The sequence below is a fragment of the Condylura cristata genome, unplaced genomic scaffold, assembly GCF_000260355.1.
Source record: "Condylura cristata isolate star-nosed mole 26May11 unplaced genomic scaffold, ConCri1.0 scaffold00009, whole genome shotgun sequence".
NCBI lineage: Eukaryota > Metazoa > Chordata > Mammalia > Eulipotyphla > Talpidae > Condylura > Condylura cristata.
The window spans coordinates 35,997,906-36,022,338 of record NW_004567110.1 but is presented as its reverse complement, the minus strand read 5'-3'; the positions used below and the strand labels follow the sequence as shown (position 1 = coordinate 36,022,338).

General features: G+C 37.2%; 2 protein-coding genes across 2 annotated transcripts in view; one reads left to right on the top strand and one right to left on the bottom strand.

Moving 5' to 3' along the window:
- Window positions 1-6,786, bottom strand: part of LOC101623942 (chromosome unknown open reading frame, human C8orf59) — a 159,857-nt gene extending 153,071 nt beyond the window's left edge. The window contains exon 1 of the mRNA XM_012722967.1: window positions 6,701-6,786. The gene's annotated coding sequence lies outside the window, so the exon portion shown is untranslated. The remainder of the gene's footprint in view (window positions 1-6,700) is intronic.
- Window positions 6,787-6,943: 157 nt separating this feature from the next.
- Window positions 6,944-24,108, top strand: CA2 (carbonic anhydrase II). The gene is made up of 7 exons (XM_004679755.2): window positions 6,944-7,079; window positions 8,145-8,342; window positions 16,481-16,599; window positions 17,122-17,214; window positions 18,452-18,514; window positions 20,340-20,495; window positions 23,375-24,108. Exons 1-7 carry the CDS (start codon window positions 7,046-7,048, stop codon window positions 23,492-23,494), a joined length of 783 nt encoding a protein of 260 aa, XP_004679812.1. The 5' UTR covers window positions 6,944-7,045; the 3' UTR covers window positions 23,495-24,108.
- The last annotated feature ends 325 nt before the right edge of the window (window positions 24,109-24,433 follow it).

Below are 24,433 nucleotides of genomic sequence, written 5' to 3'. Positions count from 1 at the left end.
GAGAAGTTTGATCATGTGATCATGTGATCATGTTGCTATTAGCAATCAAGTTGCCGTGACCTTGGACATATTCCGAAGTAATGTGAATCCATAATGATCTTAAAATACAGAAGTGGGATCTCATTCTTTTTTAAATATTGGAGAGGGAAGATCACAGGCAAAGTGCTGACCTAGGGTTCCAGGGTTGCCAGACACGTGTAACTCTTTTTCTGACCTTTTACAAAAGCGCTACCTTACAAATACTTATTTTTAAAAAAAAAATTTATTTTTTTATGCATATAGAACTGGGGTACAACCCAGAGACAGAGAGGGGAGCAGGACAGACAGATCGATGAAGTACACTGCTGAGGGGAGCAGCGGGCGGGTCAGGAGAGGTCTGCCGCGCCATGTGGATCTCCTCCCTAGCTGGGGATCCAACTTGCTGAAGCGGCTACCTCTCCATTGCAGTGCTGCGTCTCCTAACCGTTGAGCCACCAGGGAGACCCCTTTACAGATACCCTTAAGGCAGGTTTCATGATCTTGGCACTACTAACACTTTTGGTTGCATAATTTTTCCATATGGGGGCAGTTCTGTGTTCTGTAGGATGATTGGCAGCATCCCTGGACGCCATTAGCAGACTCACCCAACCAAAACATCTCCAGACATTGTCACTCTCTTTTTGCCCCCACTTGAGAACTAATGCTCTGAGAAAAGGTGGACTTTTATTATCATTAAATTGAATAGTTTAAGGTGGCACATGTGCGTAATTGACATTTTTTAGTGTAATCGTCCCACGTAATATTTTCATTTCAGTTCCAATTGAAATGGAAACCTGCTAATAGTGTTCAAATTCTCCACGTACTCTTAAACGTGAAAGGGATTTAACTACTGATAGAAAGTTTAAATGTTACATGTTACCATACAAAAACAAAAATGCATTTAGGAACTACATTTTTCAGCCTGAAAACCAATTTACTAAGGGAAACTGAATTCATCTGTTTAGTGTTCTCTCCTGCCATTTTAATATTGGGAGGGGATAAGAAACCCTAAAAATGATGAATATGTTGATATAACTTCTGTCTCACACAGTAATATTGCAGCTATAATTCTAAGTTGTTACTATAATACCACCAGTCAGAAACCTTTATAAGCAACTGGAAGACACTTATCTAGCTCTCAGCAAGGTCTCTGCAGATGGCTTAGAGCTCAAATACTGGTGTTGAAGTACTTGCTTTCACATCTGGCTCCATCACCTTTTAGGGATCCCGGGCAAGCTGGCATACATCTATACCTCAGACTCTCAGGTTATAAGCAGGACTACAGAAGACACTCAGAACTGTGCTGAAGCATAATCAGTTTTCAGTAGTGTTATTTTTATATGAGTATAAACTCCAAAACTGCTCAATAAACAAACGTGAATTTTTCATCCAAGTTAGAGAAGCAGGAAAGCTAACTTATTATTTTACTTTGAGAAGCAACACGATGGTAATTATGTCAGTATTCAATAAAGAAAATGTGCAGAACCATAGCTGGTAGCAGTTCTCCTCATACTGCTCCAGGGTTATCAATAGAATGCCCCTCTCTGTACCCCCAATTTGAAAATAAATCAAGTGAAGTTCAGAAGAATCATTTAGTTTGTTCAGGTTATGAAGTAGGTGTTAGATCCAGTTTCCCATCCCAGGTCTTTTTTCTTACAGAACTGACTCCCATTGCACAATTCCCTACTTCTCTACTACAATAGCAGGAGGTCTACAGGAACAGTTGACAATACACCAGTCATTCTGCTAGTTCACATGGCTAGAGCACATGAATCTGTTCATTTAACACTCATCAACATTCAGTACATTTTTTTTTAAAGATTTATTTATTTATGCTTACAGAGGTGTGGTGGGTAAGAAGATTCACCAGAGACAGAATGGAGAACAGAACAGGCAGATCCATTGAAATATACTGCTCAGGGGAGCAACAGATAGGTCAGGAGAAGTCTGCCACACCATGTGGGCCAGCTCCCCTGCCTGGGATCAAACTACTGCTGCAGTGGCTTCAGAGAGCTTCATAAGGCAGTGTTTTAACCATTATGCCACCAGGGAGAGCCCAACACTGAGTACTTTTATTAAATTTTGGCTGCTTAAGCGGAGGCATGGGGAAGTGAAGTCAACCATTCAAGGTTAGGTAGTCAGTACGTCTAAGCTTGAATGCCCATTCCCAGGCTCTGGGTGAAAGTGTGATGCTGCCTCTAGATTCTCTGGTAGAGGAGTTGGAGGCCAACAGGAAAAATAAGGGCCAGTAAGAAGTGATTTTATATGTTGGGAAAAGGAGTTTGGATCTTTTTGTGAAAGGTCATTGTCAGAGAGTCAAAGGCAAGAAATTGGAGGGCCAGTAAGAATCAGTCTATGAAATTCTACCAGTTTCCTCATCTATAAAATAAGGACCAGATAGTTTCCTAGCTCCTTTTAGTTCTGAAACCCAGTATTGTAGCAGTTTGTATTATTAGATTTTTTTTGCAACCTTCTAGTGACTTCCCTGTAAATTAGCAAAAACTCTGTTCCTGGTACCATGGTGTACGAGGCTCTGTAGGCTGCCTGCCTTTGACTTAACCTATTCAATCAGAATGGTCCATTCACAGGATTTCTGTTCTATAATTGTCTACTAGTAATTTCCTTTTACTGTTTTCTCTGCCTGAAATGTCCCTTCCCAGATTTTTCTTTTTATGTTTCCTTATATGATGTTTCCTAACTAAGTCTTTTATCATCATGACATCTAAAGTGACAACTTTCCCTCATTATTCTCTGTCTCATTCCATTTTATTTTTTTTCATGCTAATTACCATTATTGGAAATTTACTTATGCTGTTGCTTATTCTTTTATTGTATACTACTCCGAGCTAACCCCACAGAAGCTCCATGACAGCAGGGCTGAGTTGATCTCTTATGGCTATAACCTTTGCTGATGTGTGGTTCCTTACAGTATTCAGATTTGTTGAATGAATGGATGGATGACTCTTTCTTTTATAGCCTACACAGTATCTAAAGTTAAGCACACAACAGGAACTCAAAAAACATAATAAGAAAAGCAAACATTTATCAAGTTCTTATTCTTGGCATTGTGTTAAGTCCTTTATAAAATTTTAACCTTCAGACCTTACCATTGCAGTTATTACTATTATTCTAGTGTTGCAGGGGAGGAAACTGTATATTTGTAAGACCAAGTTATTTGCCCCACGTCATAGAGCTAGTAAACTAGCCCTGATTCAAAACTAAGTCTAATTTCAGCATAATGTTATTTGCTAATGGACTGACTTCTATAAAGAGAAACTGCTGTTAACTCCATTTGAGTTTATGACTTCACAATTTCAAAGAACATTACTTAGGGAGTTACCATGCCTGTTACCATATCTACCAGGCTAGATAGAGGAGATAGGAACCTAAGATACAGAGGTGAGTAATGTGATACAGTGCCAATCTCAGAGGTCTCAATTTAATAAGGTAAACAAATATGCAAATATACTAGAGTGGACATGGCCATGACCCAAATACTCTCCCCCTTCCCAAAAAGAAACTTCAGGCAGCTGGAGACTCATTCTTAACTGTTCTCTTAGACCTTGCTTGGGTGTTTAATTTTGCATTCATTATATTACATTGTCACTGCTTAGTGCTTTCTAGGACAAGCTGAATAGGCATCATTTACTAAATAGCTTCATGTGGCAGGTGATTTATATTATGTAGTTATTAATTGAATCTTTGTAATAACCGTGAGGTGGGAGCCATTATTCTTATGTTATAAAAGAGCAGCAACAGCTTATGGGGGGGAGGGGACAGATTACAGCTTGATGAGTATGATACATATCTAGTTAGTATTTAGTATCAGAGGAATGTGTATGCAAAAACCAATGGGAGCCCTGAGATGGGAATGATTCTTAATTTCTATATTTATTTTAGTACTGTAATGGTGACAAATATGATACTATCTGGCTTACTATTTTATTAGTTTTTTAGTTAAACCATATAAACCAATAATAAAGCACATATAACAATTTATAAAATATATTGACATTTATATTTTTTGAGAGTGAACACTTTCGTTTCATTTTATATTTTGACAAGATTAATGTTACAAACCTTTTAAAATTGTGATAATTATAATGTATTGTTGATGATAATAATTATAATGTAGACTGCAAGATTTTTTATATTATATTTTCCTGATAAGTCAACTGTTATTTTTAACTCATGGGGCAGAAAAAAGTACAAGTTATAAACAACCCAAAAGCCCAAAAATAGGTGGCTGGATCAAGAAGATATGGTACATATACACAATGGAATACTATTCAGCAATAAAAAGATAAGCTAATACCATTCACACAATATATTTGGAGTTAGAAGGGATTATGCTCAGTGAAGTAAGTCAAAAGGAAAAAGAAAAATGTCAGATGTTTCACTTATAGGGAATATAGGGGAACCAAATAAGGGATCAGGGAAAAATAACATCAATACAACAACAACAACAAAATCAATACAACAAGACTAAACAAAATAAGCAGACAGCTACAATTCAGAGACATTTTGCTAGAAGGGAGGAGGGAGAAGATACAAAACACAGACAGGAAGAGCACAAGAGACTGAGGTGATGGTGCCTGGGTAAATTGGTGGTGGAAATTCTATGGGGAATACATTTGATGTAAAAAATATGCAAATAAAGAAACTATAAAAAATAGTTAATGTTAAAAAAAAACCATAGTAGCTTGATAATCACTATTATCAATTTTAAAAATCCAGTATTAGAATAGTATCCCCCCCCCCTACTGAATCCTGAGGCTTGCTGAGAATGCCTCAGCAAAATAAAATAGAATTCTGGTTGAGCTAGATGAAGACATAAAACCATCTCTACCACAAAAAACAACGAAATGAACAAAAAATTGGACAGAAAAATTCTAAGACCAATAAAAAAAAATTTGGAGCAAGGCAGGAGAAAGAATAAAGACAAAAGGAAGCACAATGGACTAGGGTGGTGGAATATGGGTGAGTTCCTGGCGGGTGCCCTATGGTGGTAATATCTGGTAGAAGACCCCAAAATGACCTCAGTTAAAAATTGTTTTTTATTAATTGTAATTAATTAATTAATGGGAATTTGGATCTCTGCTGAGTATCCAAAGGTGACTCACTTCCTGCTCTGCAGTGAGCATGTGATAGTTCCCCAACAGCAGCTCTGTGGGGAGGGCCTGCTCCACTGAGATTCAATGCATTTTTTAGAAGCCAGAGAAAAAGGGGAGATTTGAATAAGAATCCACTTAGTGAACTGCAGTTTGGTAGGCTTTGAAGTTTTAGAGATATTTAATAATAAAAATATGCAATTATTTCCTGTACTGGTCTAGCCACAGCCCAAAGTCACAGAAAATGAGAGGATTCCAGCAAGCAGGTTTAACTGAATTTGAAGCCCACTTTACCTTCGGAGGCTTTGTACTCAACTCTGAGCACTTAACAATTTTCTATCCCCTTGGCCTAGTGAGGGATCTCATAGCAACTGAACACTCTTTCATAGCAACTTAACTCTCTTTCTGAGTTAAGTAAATATTTGAAAATTATGCAAAGAATCAGAATTATTTCCCTGGGCTCAACAAAAGACTATGCAGCCTTAGAAAGCCCGTCTTAACTATGAACTACACTTTTCTGAAGGGCACAGCGACTTAAAATAGCTCATTGCTGCTTTTTTTTTTTTGCCTAAAAATTCATTGTGATACCAACCAAAAAATCCCATACAGATGTACACATTTTCCTAGTTTCTTAGAAAAAGTAAATCTCAACATGAATCATATTTGCCTGTAAAAAAAAACTAGGTGAAACAAACAGTAAATAATGATTTAAAGATCAACATAGCAAAAACTTCCACTTTATATGCATATAATGTTGAGATCTTAAACTTTATGTCAAGGTAGTTGTAAATATGCATGTGTATGGAAGAAGGCAAAAGTCACACTACTGCCAACATCTCAAAATCTCTTCTTTTCTGTAATTATATCTTAGGTATTCCAGATACCAAGTTTCCTTTGCTAGGGAAAGTTTTCATCTTTCTACAAGAAATTCTTTCTTTTACTGGAATTTTTAGAAGTTTGGGTTGTAATACATCAACATGTACCAAGCTAGAAGGCCCTCCCCCAAAGTTAATTTTTAAAGAGGAGAAGGAAAATAGGAGGATTTGAATACTTCATATGATACCCTGACAGCTTGCATCGAAATGCAATCTCTTGTACTGGCTCCGAGTGAGGGGACTTCAGCCGCAGGCTCGCTCCTGTTTCTCGCGTTATTCCACGAACTGCCAGCAGGGGGCGCGTGGTTCTCAGCACCCGAAGCTGCTCTCCCCAGCGCCTCAAGGACTGTATCCCTATTTGCCCCAAGGTCATAGCTCCTAACTGGGCTGCAGCCCTGGGCCCGGGAAGCCCCGGACTGAGCCTTCGGAGCTGGAGACCCTGGGTCGGGTTGGGTCGTTAGGGTGGGGTGGAGGTCACCGAGGCCAGGGATGCGATCACAATGGGGGCCGAAGATGAAATGCACTGGGGGCCCGGATCCCCAGCAGTCAGCACCGCCGCCAGACTCCGCACCCAGGAGGGGGATGGGGTGCGCGTAGACGCTCAGCAGCCCCAGTCCGACCCAGGAGCCCGGGTGCCGCCGCCGCCACCACCACCACCACCACCACCACCGGCGCCTAGCTCGGAGTCAGGTTTACCTGCCGGGGACCCGGGACCCGGGCCGCGGACTGAGGGGAGCCGGGGCGCAGCAGAGGAGTCGAGTCCAGCCGAGCGCCCGCCGACAGGGCGTTCTCCCCGCCCCCGGCGCTCCGCCAGCTCGGCCCGCCCAGAGAGCGGGGAGATAACCTCCGCCCGCCACCTCCTCCCCCCCTATCGCCCTAGTCCACGCTGGGCCCCCTCCTCCGGGCCGCCCCCGAGCGCAAGTTGGCGGGAGCCTATAAAAGCCGGTGGCGGCGTGACCCGCGGACACGCCGCACAGGCTCCGAAACAGCCGTCACTGGACAGGCACCAACTCCCGCTCTGCCCAGACCATCGGCGCGACTATGTCCCATCACTGGGGATACGGAAAGGACAACGGTGAGTGACCCCGGCGGCTGGTGCGGCTGCGGCGCCCGGTGCAGGGTCCCGACCGTGGCCCCCCAGCGCCCGCACCTGCTGTTTACCGCCGCGACCGCGAGCACCCCAGGCTCAGGTGCGCCCCGGGAGTCTGCTCCTCTCGTTCCTCCCGGAGCGGGGATGCCCTTTTCGCCCCCGCCCGGAGGCCACTATCGAGGAATCCCCGCGTCCGGCAGCAGCGCACAGGGCCCCAGAGAGGGGGCGCGCAGTCTCAGCCACGCGACCCGACGACAGTTCCGACGGGACCCGGAGCCACAGACCTTCCTAGCCCTGGCTAGAGGGAACCAGGAGGGGTGGTAGCAAAATTTTTATTGTTGAGCGCAGGGAATTTAGGGAGCCCTTCCTTCCCCCGCTTCATTCTCAGCACCACCTGTGGCTAAGAGCAGGTAGCAAGAACCGTCCCAGGGCGTTTTAGCGGGTTGCCTTGAATCCTTTGCGTTGATTTCGGACTTTTCTTTCCCCTCTCTACTTCGGGGGCCACCAGGAATCGGATTTTATGATGCTGGTACCTTGGGGTTCTCCTGCTTGTGTGAAAGAGGTATTGGGCATATCTTGGTCATCTTTGGGGGGGCCTGGGGCTTCCCAAGTAGTTGGCCGAAGCCGGAGCAGCGACTGCCCTTAACGTGCAGCACTGGGGCCTGAGGAACGAATTCTGGTCTGCTTGAATGTCTTAAGTGGGCTTGCAGAACCCAAATCCTAACCTCCATCCTGAAGTGACTGCCTATTTTCATTTGTTGCATTTCAATAAACCTAGCCTTAAAAATAAGCTAATAATTGTATGGCACTCACCATTTGTTCTAACAATTTTGTATGTGTTATTCTAATTCTCACAACAATCTGTTGTTATTACTTCAAAATACAAATGTGGAAACTGAGGCACAGGATAAATGTTTTCTCAAGGTTACTCAGGATGCTGCCCAAATTGGAACCGAGCAGCTTGGCTCGAATCAATCATTGCCTTTTTCCAGCAGCATGGCGGTGTCCGTTCCCACATTAGGGGATTCACATGTCTCTTCTCAAACCTAGGACCTGAGACCTGGCATAAGGACTTCCCCATCGCCAAAGGACAGCGACAGTCCCCCGTTGACATCAACACCAAAGCGGCTGTCTATGACTCTGCCTTGAAGCCTCTGTGTGTTTGCTACGAGCAAGCAGTTTCACGCAAGATCCTGAACAATGGTCACTCTTTCAACGTGGAATTTGATGACTCCCAGGACAAAGCTGGTCAGTGTTAAAAAGAAAAAATTACCTTGTGCTTTGTAGCCAGTTGCCCTTTCCCCAGCTTACTAGGAAGAATAGGAAGTAGTTGCAGGAATCCCTTAATACTACAATTTGTCCAAGATGCTCTGCTGGTAATCTTCATTAGGTCCCAGGCTCTGAGAAGTAGGCTAATTACTTTGAAGTGGCCTGAAGCTATTTCTCCCCGGTACAATCCCTGGTTTCTATATAGGGCATTGAATAACTGTGACTTGCCTGTGAAAGTCAAAAAAGCAAGGTGTCCTGGTGATAAAGCTCAGCAAAGATGAAATTTGCCAAAGCTAAGCTATTAAGATTCTTTCTAAAATAGTTGTTTTCCAGATTTGATGCCTATTCAGAGTACCTAGGTTAGTCTTAAAGACAGCAGTGAAAAGAAGAATGAAGTTTGAAAATTTTTAAAAATCTTGAAAACACTGCCTTTCTGAGTCTTTTCTAGTCATTCCACTGCTCTAGTAAAGGTGGGAATGAGTCTTGATAGCTACTCAGAAATTCATTCCACAAATACAGATGTTTTCTTAGAGATGCTGGGCAAATGGCTATTAACAAAACCCATTTTCATTGTTATTTGTAGTAAGAGTATTTATAGGATGCTCACTGACTGTCTCTTTATTTAAAAGAGCAACCTCCTTTGGACATAGTCACAGCCTTCTTGCCCACTGGTTGATTTAATTGCCAGTACCCTATTTCCTGCATGTTTTCCTCTGAAGGTCATTGAGTGGAGAGTGCTACAGATACAGTATTGGTGGTGATGTGGGGGGTGGCACACACAGTGGGGTAAAATGAAAAAAAAGATAGGGAAACACAAAATGATGCATAAATTATAACTATTAGAGTTAACTGTTCTTGTTAGCTTATCTTGTGTATTTCATATAGTTTTGGAAGAAAGTCTGCTGTCCTCACTGTCAACATTTTTTTTTTTTTTGACACTTAACTTTCTGAAGTAGTGATTCTGGGATATAATTCTCTGAATATAAATGCAGGAATCATCTGAAAAATGTTTTCATTTACCTGTTCTTTACCTCAGTACAACACATCCTCTTTCCACCCTCCCACCCCACATTCTGGCATAGTGTAATGACTTAGTAGATTTAGATTATTAGAGTCAATGAGGATGTTCATTGAAGACAATCCTTCAGTGATTCTGCTACATTGCTTCTCCCCACCATGCCTTCCACTCCAAATAACATGTAAATGATTAAACATAAGAGAAACAGGTGTTTTTTTTCCATGTAAAAAACACTATGTATTTAGATTATAATATTACAAACTCAAAGGTCTTGGTGGTATTGTACATAGGACAAGGGTGTTACAAGTTCTGTGTAGCTATTTGAAAACCAAAAGAAGAAGTTACTTTAGTTTGTAGCTGTCAACTTTTTTAAAAAGACAATGAATGTATGTTTCATTGTTGCCAATGAAATACTGTTTTCAGTGGTTATAATGTCCATTTATATGCCTCATTGGATGCTCCTTACCAGTCAGGAGGCTTGAAATCTTATTTTGAAACAGGTCTAATGAATGGAGCCAAAGTAGATAAATGATTATTTTCTTTACTAATTTAATTGTGAAATAAATTACTTGTCAGCATGTAGTCTGAGAACTTGTCAGCATGTAGTCTGAGAACTGTGAGCATGGACTGGACCACAGACCTGGGCTCAAGTTTCAGCTCTGTCTCTAAGTGAGTGGCCCAGGACTGATTACACTTAATCTTTTTATGTTATATTTCTCTGAACTGTAAAATTGAAGTAGCAACAGTATCTACCACAGAGGGTGTATTAAGTATAAAGTATCTAGCCCAGTGGCCGCATATAACAATTGCACCAAATGACCATCACTGTTGTCAATCTGCACATCATATGACTGCCTGTTAGGCAATTGCTGTAGCTATTTTTGAAGAAAATTTTGAAGATTTTTGAAGAAAGTTTTTAATTAGCATTAAGATTACTTCCCATAAATTGATGGCACTTAAATTTTTTATATGTTCCTAAATATCCCAATTATCATTTTAAAGCATGTGCTGGTTTTAGAAATGGCTATTATATAATTGTTTTTGCTATGAATATGTCTAGTCTAATGAATTTCTATATGTGCAGCAATTCATTAGAAGTAGCCACTCTCTTCTAACTACCTCTGTGAGTAATTTAAACTTTTTTCAAGGGACTTGCCACATTCAGATTGTGAAACAGATGAAAACAAAGTTAGTTTAGATAAGGGCTCATACCCTGTGTCCTTGAGAGACATGGATCATTCACCTAATTCTTATATCAAAAAAGTCCGTACTGCACTGAATTCTTGCACATAAACCAGGTACCATGAGGATGGGTTGGAGTCCTGGTTCCTGTCCTATATCCTGAGAGCCCATGCTGGAGATACCCAGAGTAGAACAAAGACATTGACTGTGGCATTGACAATGCAACAGGGAAGTGTTCCAAGGAGCTGTGAACACACGGAGGCTTACGATTTGGCCTGAGCACGTCAGGAAGGACTTTGCAGAGTAAATAAAGGTTACACTGAAGCTTGAAGGATTTTGGTGTCTTGGAGGAAACACCAGGGACTTGAGAAAGCACAGAATGTGCTCTAGACACCAAGGAGGTGCAGCAAAAACAAGGAGGAATGAACGTCAGAAAAACCTACTCTCCTTACATATGAGAGACTCCTTTGTAGTTTTACCTATGCCTCCTCAGCATTTTCTGTTGTTTTTATTAAACAAGGAAGATACTTTTTCTAGAATGTAGAATATATTAAATGTTTATTCAAGGGAAAAATATATAGAGTAATAAAAACCAACCCAGTCATATTATGCCAAAAACACCCCTTGACTTTATTTTTAAGATCCTAGACTCTCAAGTTAGAACAAATGGTAGAGATACTCTAGTCCTAGTCAAAGCCACTTAAAATAAACATGAAGAAACCAAATATGAAAGAGTTTCAGTAACTTGTTAGTCATCATCTTCCTGATTTGTTGTAATGAGACTAAATGATAGTCACTTGCAAACAGATGTTGACTAAGAATCTCTGGATGATAACAATAGTTAATATTTAGTGTGTATATGCCAATTAAAAATTGGCACACTTTTCTGTACAATTAAATCTAAATAAAAATAATTTATTCATTTTGGTCAATCAATTTTTTTAAACAGACAGGTTAACTGTCTTTCTGGTCAGGAGTTTGCTAGTTTTTTTTTTTTTTTTAAGTGGTGTTAACATTTTTAGATATCTTTAACCTTTTGTTTTCTGTCTTTAAATAGTTCATTTGTTTTACCTTCATTGAAACTTTAGCCTTCTAGAACTCACAGGTTCAGTTTTTTGTTTCTATCCTAAATGTTACCTTATAATCCAGCTTAAATACATGGGTATTAGGAACTTGACTGGTTGAGTTTATTGCTATATTTAAGCCTGAGAGAATTCTTTTTTAAACTTCATATTTAAGTTATTTAAATGTGGGCTTAACTAGAAACTTGGGTTAAAGCTCTCATCAACCTTCTAAAAATTCTTTTATAATAAACCCCCTTAAATTAACAAAGAAAAATTAATCCTGCTAGGGGTTTTTTTTTTTAATGATTAAAAAGTAATTCTCCCTGCTTGAGACCTTTTATTACTAACTTTATCAGGGAGAAAAGAATAGTAGTGAAATTATTAACTCCTGCTAACTTATTAACTTTTATAATGAGTTTGAAACTGTCCTGCTTTATTGCAAAGTTAAGGCAAATATTATTGAAAAATGAATGCCCAAATTATTGTGGTAAACTATCTGTAACTCTCATATAATTTGTTTCTTTTAGAAGTTGGAATATTTAAAAAAAAACCTTTTTAATTGAAATAGCATTGCATTATAACATTGTGTAAGTTTCAGGAATGTATCATTAAAAGCTAACACTTGTACAAACTATACCAAGTTTCACATAAAGTTCAGATCTATCGTTTATTACACAACTATACTGGATTTATTCCCCGTGTTGCCTGCATCCCATCTGGTAACTACTAATTGTTCTTATCATCTAAAAGCTTATTTTTGTTTTACTTGCTTCATTCGTGTTTTTCTCTATATACCACTTGTGACTGAAGTCACACAGTGTTTGTTTTTCTCTATGTGACTTAGAAGTTGGGCTATTTTTGTTTGTATTATTTCAAGAAAAAAGAAGGAAGCTGAGTTCACCTGTTCTCACATTTCCAGTAGACCATTGTCTCTGATATATAGATCCTCACGCACCAGTCCTGCTTGATTTCTATGGGCTTGCTTTTGAAACCTTAAATTAAACATTTCCTTCAACAATAAGTTAACAGGAAATATAATCACAAGTTTCAGGACTTGTCATGCTGTGCTGTTAGTCGTGTAGTGGTGTGAGCATAATTGTTCATAGTGTGAGGAAGCATTCTAAACACAGCATTTAATTATGTTCATATCAAAAGCATTTTAAAATTTTTTACATAATTGCTACATTCATGAAACTAAAAACTGCTCTTCTCTTGAATTTTAATTGTGTTTAGTGAAAGTGACAAGTAAACATCTTAGTCTTTAAGAGAAATGGAATGTGCATGTCATTTTTCTCAGATTTGTCTGCATGGACATTCATTTTTCTTAATGGTACTGTGTGGTCCTGTGATTATTGAAACTGCTAAAGAGGCACAATAGTAAATATCACATTTAATGATTTACAAATTATTTATAGAGAAGATAGTTCATCTGCTAGAAATGCTTTACTATTAGTAGATTTAGTCATTTACTTCATTGTAGCTTCAATTTTAGCTTTAAAGTAGGATATTAGAAATTCAAGAGAGAATACTGATATAAACTAAGGTCTTTAATTTATTATTTGGATGCACCTTATGTCCAGTATTATTAGGGACAATTTTTTTTAAATTTTATAATAGTTTATTTTTACATATTTTTGTGCATTTTTCCATCTCAGTTGCAATCCCCTTGGGTTTCCCATAGGGACAAAATTTTAATTGTTAATTTCATTTTTAATTTCTATAGGTAGTTTGATTTATTTTAGTATTCCTGGAGTAAATTTCTTAACTTTCACAAATACATATAATTTATGTAATGTCCACAAGTAATATATACATGAAGGCAGGTTATCATATTATATTTGTTTATTACTTTGTGTTTCATATATATAGTATGTATAAGTGATCATAAAAGGTAAGATTTCTTGGAACTCTTGTTGAGAGTTGGCTTTAAACTAAGTTTTGGGAACATTGCAGAAATCCCATTTGGAACATATCTCTACCCATTATGGAACATATTTCTGTGGTACAGTACATTATCAGCTCTCTAGAGCTTGCTAATATCGCTGAATTTGACAGAGAAATAATATAGTCAGCAATTTCGGCTAGTTTTTAAATTTGCTTTTGCATTAAAAAAGGTGGTTTTGTTTTAAGCTGGGGCATTTTGGACAATGGTGTTTAGCAGTCAACTTAAGTAAATAAATAGCATAAATCTCCTTTCAAATGTTGTCTATTCTGTTTGTCTAGTAAATGATATATGTTTCTATTACTACAATTCATGGTAAAGCACTACTGTAGCAACGCTGTTGAGCTTTGTTGACCAAACTTCATTCTGCACATTTGCTGAGAAATACCCAACTATTGAAGATGTAGAGTAGTGCTGCTTTTTTTGGTAGCAATTAAACCTTAAGGATTTCATAACCTTTCCTAATTATAATAATGGAGTTGAATTTACATAGCATCCTAGTTTTATTTTATGTATTTATTTTAAAGATTTCTTTATTTATGCATACAGAGCTGGGATGGTAGGGGCAGTGAGAGGATTCACCGTAGTGAGAGTGGGGAACAGAACAGGTAGATCATGAAAGCACACTGCTGAGGGGAGCAGCGGGCAGGAGAGGTCTGCCTCGCCATGTGGATCATCTCCTCCGCCAGGGATCGAGCTCACACTGATGCAGCTGCAGCTAGCTTGCAGTGCTGTGCTCTAACGCATTGTGCCTCCAGGGAGGGCCATCCTAGTTTTATTTTAACAGAACTAAAACAGGCATCTGGTGATAATAGATTAACACTGGGTATATTTAATCATTGAACCTAGGATATTTCTTTTTTAGTGTTAACAGGTCTTTAACAAAACACTTATTTCTTTTTTAGTATTTACAAGTCTTTAACAAAAAATTTATGTAATAAAACTCATTAGTAACATGTGCTTAATTCTAAATATGTGCTTAATTCTAAATATTCTTGGAAACAAGTAAAAAATGTGCTTAATTCTAAATATTCTTGGAAACAAGTAAATCCGAGTGGGATTTGAAGGACATAGAGGAAGGGAATAAGAAATAGCAATAAGCTTTATGATCTTTAAAATTTAAGACTCTGATATAGTTACCTTGGACACTGAATGTGGCCTTATTTAATTAATTTTACCACTTGTGAAATGGCATTTGCTTTTTATGGTCAGTTAGTAGTTTTATAAAGTTATTACAAAGGAATTGTTTAATTATCAATTTACTTCAAAGATAAAATTTTCCATTTTAAGAGCATATCATTATGGAAAAAAAGTCTCATTTTTTAAAAAAAGTCTGTTATTGGAGGCTAAGTTTAATCCCATCTTTAACAGAATGATCAGATAAAATATTTCTTCTACAATAAATTGTTTTGAGAGATACAAATTTATCAGCATGTGTCTATATTCATGTTTCTTAACAGATATGTAATATTTAACACCATTTACAATTGGTTTTCTTTTTTCATTCTTTTTTTCCTCCTGGCCTATTGTTAACAGGGCTGGTAGCCAGAGATTGTGTTAGAAGCCACAGAAAGGACCAATTGCCTAGATATCATCCAGTCAGCTTTATCTTTGCTTTGAATAGATAAATGGAGGTTGCTACTATCTAAGCACTTTTAGGTGAAGTTAAAGGAATGAACTTTGTTGTAGAGACTTTCTCACTTTGTTTTTCAGAACCAAAGTATATTTAGGTTTACTAGTTTATAGAATTATAAATCATAACTATTAAGATATGCTTATAGGACAGATTTTTAATGCCATCCCTGGAGAAATAAAATTGAAGTTATTAAACTAATTTTGAAAGTTCAACATGACTACTTAATATTAACACTTAAAATGTTAATGTTATATCTGTGTATTTTACTACAATTAAAATAATAAAAGTTAAAGTATTGATTAAATTCCATTGATACCTGTTAGGTTAAATATCTTATGGAAGGTAATGGGGAAACAGTGGTTTCTTGCTATTTTAATCCTCTCATAAGACACACTTGTTGCATAGAACTAGATTTTGGTCTAAAACTATAATTTCTGGTATTGATTTTGCTGTAACAAGATTACATTAATATCTGAAGGACAGAATCATGGGATAGTTTTAAAATTTAAAACTTTAAGTTCTTTGAGATAATAGTGCACTATGCACTGTATATAGTAAATGATCAATAAATTCTTAGTGAAGTAATACATAATTGAATGGTTCCATTTTACAGATGAGGAAATAAAGGTCAGAGACATTAACTAAAATCTAGTTAGTAGCAGTGAGAATCCAAACAATACAGAATCCAAACAATACAGAATCTGAAAGGAAAGCTGGATTTTAAACTTCTAAGATCACAGCAATGCTGTTATTTCTCAGATCCTGGTGAGTGAGAGCCAGTATCAGAGGTCAGCAGAGGTATTCACTGGGCCACGGTAGAGAGGTTCCCACACTTGCTAGTGTGCAGCAGACCAGCACTGGCAAGCAGCTGCTTGGGCACCTCCTAAATGATTCACAGAGGAATGAACAGGTCCTTGTGAAATTTCCTTGCTCTGAACCTGAACATGTGGCTGCCAACAGACCAGAAGACAAGTGTCACTGTGCTCAGACAGCAGAGAGGAAATGCACCCCTCCTCCAGCAACTGCAATTAGGAAAGAAATCAGCGGGGATGATTTTGTTCAGCACCGTAGACCACCCTGAGTCTGGATTTAATTTTCAGAGTGAAACTGTTGCTATTGACATGATTTTAGTGCTATGAAATAGGAATAGAGATTGTAATATTTAGGGCATGTGTTTCGGGTGCCTATCTGTAAGCACGTATATGTGTGTTTATACATACACACATACATATGTGTGTGTGTGACTGATAATATATTTAATTTTTTTAATTCTAGTGCTGAAAGGAGGACCCCTCACTGGCACTTACAGGTTGATCCAGTTTCACTTCCACTGGGGTTCCTCTGATTTGGCTGGTTCTGAACATACTGTAGATAAAAAGAAATATCCTGCAGAGGTAAGCTGTGCTTTTGTCTTTTAGGGAGAAATAATTAATTGATATTTAGCCTTAATTTCAAACCTAATTTTGTAAATTCAACTTGAACCGAATAAGTCATTTCTTTTACAAAGAACCTTCATATGTGCTTTTTATGACTTTTACCATGGTATTTCAGCTAACGATGCAAAACCTTATCCACTATCTTGGAAGACAACATTTACAAAAAGTTAACATTTTAACTTTGAATTGGAGGATCCTATTTTAATATAAATAAATCTGTGAGTTATATCATCTGTAAGTCTAGAAATGTATTTGCCTTCAAAATACGTAACTCTTGGTTGTAAAGTTGCATTTGCGATTAATTCAAATAGTTGATAACAAGGATAAAAAAAGAGAAAACTTTATATTTAAAATCACCTACATTTTTACTTTTTTCAATAACCTCTAACTATAAGAAGAGTAGTACAAAAAAAAAAAAATCCGTGGACTTTTGTTTTGTAAATCACTTAACTTACATGGTTTTCTTTCCTCATGCTTTAGCTTCATTTGGTTCATTGGAACACCAAATATGGGGAATTTGGAAAAGCAGTGCACCAACCAGATGGACTGGCTGTTTTGGGCATTTTTTTGATGGTTAGTTGATGGCTCAATTCCTTCTTCCCCCTCTTTTCAAAGAAAATTAAACAGAAAAAATGTTCATAACAAACAAGACGTTCTACAAAACAGCCTAGAAAATGCCTTTGTTTTGGAAGTATATTCAGGAATATTTTCTCCTTCATTCCTGCTATGATGAATGGTAAGATAGAGGACAATAAATGACAGTTTTAGAGGTATTAAGTGACATATGGGTATAAATTTTAAGAGTTATGTACATGTTTGAAATGTGAAAATGAGAAAGAAGTCTACTTCTTTCATTAGGTATTTTTTTTAATGTTTATTTATGCATACAAGAACTGGAGTACAAGCCAGAGGTTCAGTGGTTGAGAGAATTCACCAGAGACAGAGTGGGAAACAGAACAGGCAGATCAACAAGGGGCACTGCTGTGGGGAGCAGTGGGCAGGTCAAGAGAGGTCTCCTGCACCATGGGGGTCACCTCCCCGGCTGGGGATCCAACTCATGCTGTGGCTGTGGATAGCTTTGTAGTGCTGCATTTTAACCTCTGGTGCCACCAGGAAGGGCCCACCATTAGGTATTTTTAAATTTAACCATAATTTAGCTAGCATTCTTTCATGTTAGACAATGCTGATTTAAGATTAAGTTTTGGATGGATGAAGGATAATGACTTGATATTGGGACATACAGGTTGAACTTCCCTATAGACAATTGTAAACAGAGAAAGACCTGGGTTGGAGATACACAGCATTATATGTTAATGTGGACACTAACGTATGGATGAAATCATCTAGGGGAGACTTGAAGAGGAGATGCTGAGCTGGCAGTCTTGTAAAGCTACAAGGTGGAAGGTATTTGAGGCAGTAGGTGCTAATCAAATGCCTAAAAAGGAATGCAAGAAAAAAGGGAGATTTAGGAGGCTTTAGGCAGAAGTAACTCAGAGGAGATCATTTTAAAAAGGAAGACAGTAGTGTAAATCCAGCAAGAAGATTAAGTTAACTTTGCTTTGGCAGTTGTAGGTCACTGGTGACATTTGAGAGGAGAGTTGCAGGGAAACCACAGGGGTAATACAGAGGGTGGCTGTCCCTAAAGTAAGGAAGTCTGAAGTGTCAATACAATAAAAAATAGGGAACAAAGACTGATCGGTGGCATGTAGCAAGTGGTAGATCTGTTATTTGCAAAAATTTTATAGATAGACTTGTCCAAATCAAAATGTAGAGTAGTATTTGTGTTACAGTGTTCTTTGTTTTTCTATAGATTGGCAGTGCTAAGCCAGGTCTGCAGAAAATCATTGATGCAATGGATTCCATTAAAACCAAGGTAAAGTGGAATTTTCTGTCACAATGGGGCATCTATTTTCCATATCCTTTTGGTTTTAAATAACTCTTTGGATCAAATTGAATAATCACCACTTGAGTGATAAGTTAAAGGTAAATGTTGCTTGTCTATTTAACTTTTCTTTAAAAATGTCTTAAAATTAAGAAATAAAATGTGTTGAATTACCATTGGTTTAAAAAATAATGCATGTTTTGGGAGCACAGTTTCACACCTTGACATGTGTATATATGTCAGTGAACCAAAACCCACCACCAAAACCCACCATCAAACTACCAGTTTGCCCGCTCTACCTGCTTTTCCCCTTTACCCTCATGGTAATCACCATGGTTATCATAGTCTAAGTAAATTTTGTGGTGCTTTGTTAGTTTGTTTTGTTAATTGCTTTTCTACATGTACATGAATCAGTAATATTTCACTGAATATAGTCACCTTAAGATCCACTCAGGTTATTGCAAAAGGCAGGGTTTCCTTTTTTTAAATAGCTGAGTGTTATTCCATTGTGCACATAGATATCTACCATAACTTCCTTATTTAATCATCAGTCAATAGGCCTTTGCACTGTCTTTATTTTACTTTTAAAATTTTTATTATTTGTATGTGTTTTTCCTTATCCCAAAGCTGATCCTAGTGTTAGTTATTTTTACAACTTGTATATATTAAATTCTGCTTCTAATCACTTGAACATCCATAATAATAGGAAATCCCTTGAGTTCAAGGAAAAATCATTTGGTCAAATTTTTCACTCATTCATATAACAGATATTTGTTGAGTACTTACTCTGAGCTAGTCAACCTAAGAAATACAGTGGTGAATGTGACCTACAAGGTTCTGCTCCATGGACATTTATATTCTGTGATCTCTTTGAATTCATCCAAGAAAAGCATTTAAATCCTCTATAGATTATAGTGGCATTGAGGTCATTGAGCATCTGCTTAAAAATGAAAATCACCAGTGGCAGCCTGGCTTTGTAAAGCTCACAGTCACATTGAAGTGGCATTATCTTCTGAAATATTCACCATTTTCCTAACTTGATTTTGAGTCAGATAAAAGATTAAAACTGATCTGTGTAAACCTTGACCCAGTCTCTTCCTAGCTGCCTTTCACCCTGCCCAGACTAGTCATCTTTAGTTCCCTTCCGCTGTTCTCATAAGGCAGTTTTCTCTTTGCAATAATTGTCACTCTTCCTGTAACTCATTCTGGTTTGCATTTAATGGCTTCAAAGAATAGCATCTAGAATGCAGTTGTTTGGATTTACTCATCAAACAAGATAGTTTGACTATTACCTTGTCAAGCATAGTGTAGTTACTGTAAACTAAAATACATGATTTCAGTGTCAGCAGTTTCACTTTACTCCTGGGTACGGTCAGTTGGTGCCTTCATGGGGACTACAGGAACCATCTCAGAGGACAAGAAGAGAAACGACAATGTGGAAATAATAACCATGTTCCCCTGCTCATATCTGCCCTTCTTCCAAAATTAAAAGTTTTTTGTTAATTTCTATTTTATTTTCAGATGAACATTGAACTTTTCTTTAAAAGAAAGGTTTTTTTTGTTTACCAACTATGCCAATTTACTAATTTTACCAATTTGCTAATTATGCTCCCTGCACTCTTGCTTTCCTTCTAAGCTGATTGTGTGACTTTAAAAATGTTTTTTTAATATAATAGTTTACTTTTACATTGTTTTGTGCATTATTTCATCTCAGTTGTAACCCCCGTGGCTTCCCATCACCAAATCACCCATGTGCCATCACCATAGTCCAGTGCATTTATGTGACTTTTTAACCCATGGTTTTGCCTTGTTCCAGGGTAAAAGTGCTGACTTCTCTAACTTCGATCCTCGTGGCCTTCTTCCAGAAAGTCTGGACTACTGGACCTACCCAGGCTCACTGACTACCCCCCCTCTTCTGGAGTGTGTGACCTGGATTGTGCTCAGGGAACCCATCAGCGTTAGCAGCGAGCAGGTCAGTTTCTAGCAAGAAGTCTGTTTAGGCAGACAGAACTTTAGGACCAACAGAAGAACTTGACCTTTGGAGTCAGGTAGACCTGGGATTAAATTCTTCTGCTGTTTCTGCTTGTAGAACTAATGTCTACAACACTGCTCAGCAAATAAACAGTATTGAATGAATATTTGTTGCTGTTATCTACAGCCAGTTTTTTTTTTTTTACTCTGTAACACTTAGTAATCACGAAGATTAAATAAGAAACTTGCCTGTCACTTAACGAATGTTTTTTGTAATCTAAGAAGAAACTGAGATCTTATATGCAAGGTTACATCAGTATCAGTAATAATTCCCAGCCTCTGTTCACGCACACAGAGGCTACTCTGGCCTTATTAGTATCAAAATACTAATAATCATTAGTTTTATTAGTATCAGAATGCATTTCTGAACTCTGACAAAATGTCATTATTACTGATACTGATACTGTATCTCAGATACAACTCACTCAAAGTTGCTTATCAGATCAGATCAAAGACTCTTTCCCCTATAATGTAGTTTGTGATGTTCAAGTATACAAGAACTTGTATCCTGGATAATTTGAGAATCAACAGCCAATAGTCTTGAAAGTCGTAACTATTTAAATAGCTGTACTGTCACTTAAACCTGTAACACACTTAATATTTTAATATTATTTAAAATTTAATATTATTTTAAATTTAATATTTATTAATATATTTTACTATTGAAGTTGAACTCATAGATGTCAAAAACTGCAATACACAGTAGAGATCACTTTGTCCAACCGTCTCATTTTACAGAAAAAAAGTCAGAAATGCAGGAAAATTGAAGTGCTTTTCACCCAGCTACCTCATGACAGAGCCAGCTCTGGGAGCAAGGATTTTATTTCTGTGTTCTTCTTTAGAATGCTAATTTATGAGTAGGTGATATTTCACACCTTTAAAAAAAAAGGGAATCTATATCTGACACTGGGAATTTCTTCTAGTATATCAAAGTGCACCAAAGAAAAATAGTATGCTTGGCTGACATATGACTTAAAAATTGGCCTTGTAGTCATAACATATTGAGAAAATTTCTCTAAATAATAGCATAAGGAAAAATTATGCCATTTCTTATTTGTAAATGCAGTTTTTGAATTACAATTTAAACAATGAATATTCTTTTTCTTCTTTTACTGAGAATAATCTAACTTGAGATCCATATTCTGACATTAAGAGCTATTATTAAGTGGATTTATTGTGTACACACACATACCTCTCACACTTCTACAGATGAGGACAATTGATTTTACTTCATAGTCCCTTACACTTTAAGGTAAAAAGTAATGTTAAAATAGAATTATTCATTCTATTAATAGTTCTCAACAAAATACCAATAGTGTTAGTTTTCACATCCTAGAACAGGGAGTCTGAGGTAAGGCCATGTTTGGCTGATCCAGACTCTGGCTCCTCCTCTTAGTGATTTTCCTAGTTCTGCCTCACCCATCTTCATCCTCAAGGTGGTAGCAAAAATAGTTTGAGAATCATATTCAGATACAACCACATCTCAAGGAAGAGAAGAACAACTTCCTTTTCCACTGATTACTTAAGAGTAAGGAAGCCTTTCCTTGAAATCTCCTTGTAGACCTACATTTTACTGATTAGAATTGTGTTCTTACCCACTTCTTACCCAGTGCTCAGCAAGAGTTCTTACCCACTTCTTACTCACTTCTTATCCAGTACTCAGAGGGAGAACGCAATCACCATAAATCATCACGGTCCATAAGACCCACTTATTTACCTCTTCCAAGGCTTAAGGGGGAGATGAATTTCTGTTTATGAGAAAGTATGAGAGGATGAATGTTAAGTAAGTCATGTAAATAGATCTGCTACATTCTACTACCATTTTTCTATATTCATTCCTGGTCTCTGTGACGCTAAAATAATGAGTCAAGTTGACCAATGTGAGATGGAATAGTTGATGGAGTAAGGAGTAGACATTGGCCATATTGGTTTGGTCGAAAAGTTTGATCTTATTGCACTTTATAAACAGATTCTAACTTTCAGTTTACTGAAGTTCTGTGGTAATGATGCAATGCCTAGAATCTGTTAGCAACTTTCCTTGCCTTGTAGTAAAAATAATTGTTCATGTTAAAATAGTTGACTTACTTTGAAGTTGACTTTGGAGGTGAGAGGGTATAACTGAGGGAATATTTCTGGACATAAGTAATCAGAAGTGTAGTTGATGGTCTGCTCTCTATTGCCCAAACTGTCTTCCTTTTTTTCTTCCCTTTCTTTAGTGGAAGGGAAGTACCCTTTTGCAACAACAACTTTTAAAAAATGGGAGATTAGTTGAGGGCTGCCTGTGTCATGTACTGGCTAGGGAACTGGAAACAAATTTGAAAGGTAATAACAAATAGTCAGTGACAAGTATCTGTAATTCCAATTTGGGCAAATTCATTTCAGTATTTCCATATATTTAAGCAGAAATGACAGTTCCTCACTTAGCTTGCACATCCTCATCCAGAATATCTAATTGTACAGATGTTGTAGTTAATCCTCTCTGGAGATAGAAAACAAACAAAGAAAGTAATTTGAATCTACAATGATCATTTTACATTTCAGAAGTATTTTGTTGATTCGATACTCAATTATGAAGTAAAAGGGGAAAAGAACAAGCTCATGGGAATTTCCTTCCAAATAATAACAATAATTTTGTATTTTATATAAATGAATTCTTATATAAAAGAAATATCAAATTTATATGTGGTTATATAGCTATTGGAAATCAATTGAATTCTGACCATTACTATGAATATTAGGGAATATACTCAAAGATATGAGCCCCATAAGTGAATACTATTATGAACTTTTATTTTTTTAATCTTTTATTTTGTCTTTTAGATGATGAAATTCCGTAAGCTTAACTTCAATAAGGAGGGTGAACCCGAAAAACTTATGATAGACAACTGGCGCCCGGCTCAGCCATTGCACAGCAGGCAAATCAAAGCTTCCTTCAAATAAGATGGTCCCAGAGTCCGTGTCAAAAATATCTTCTGGTTTAGCTAAGCACAGATCTACTACCATGGTGAATTTTGAACCCTGGCTGCCTTGTGTCTGGTTTTTTAGGCCCTTCCTCTCTCACCTGATGTGACTACTAATAAATGTGAACAGCTTGACCAATTGTTATGCTTGACAGAATTGCTGTGACTGGTGCTTTGCTCATGATAGTAGCTTTTCTGTAACAGAGACTATAATCCAAAGAATAGGAAAAAGTACCTTGATTTTGTTCACAGCACGTGGGGTGATAAGCATTACAATTGTTCACTAAAATGCTATTTTTTAAAACATAGGGGAATAGATTAATTGAGTACAAGTCCATATTATGAGATAAACTGAACTGTATAATGTAAATCAGGTAAAAGTAGTCATGATTCTGTATAATGTAAATCAGATAAGATAAACGTTCATGATTCAAGATGTGATATTAAAGAAAAACACTTAAATTATTATATATTTGTAGTAATGTTATCTTAAATATGAATCATGTTGTAACAGTGATTTTTGAATTACAGAGATTAAAGTGAAGTATTATCTATAAAAATTGTTATAATTATAGTTGTGATACAGAGTATATTTCCATTCAAAAAATATATCATAACTTAATAAACATTGTATTTTAGATATATTCACTAATAAAATTCAGAATTCTATTTTTGCTTGTTTTATTTTGGGCAGTGGTTAATAATCAAGGAACAAATGTCTACTTCTAGAATTCATATAATTCATTATTACTAATAAACTACTATATTCAATTTATTTTGTAGGGATTTCCATAAAAGGAAAAATGCTAAATGTCATTTACTATTTGCCAAACACTTTTAAGTATGAATAGGCACACATGCGATCTTCATGAGAGCCCTATGAGGATTAATCCTGTGAAGGAGAGCACTGATTATAGCA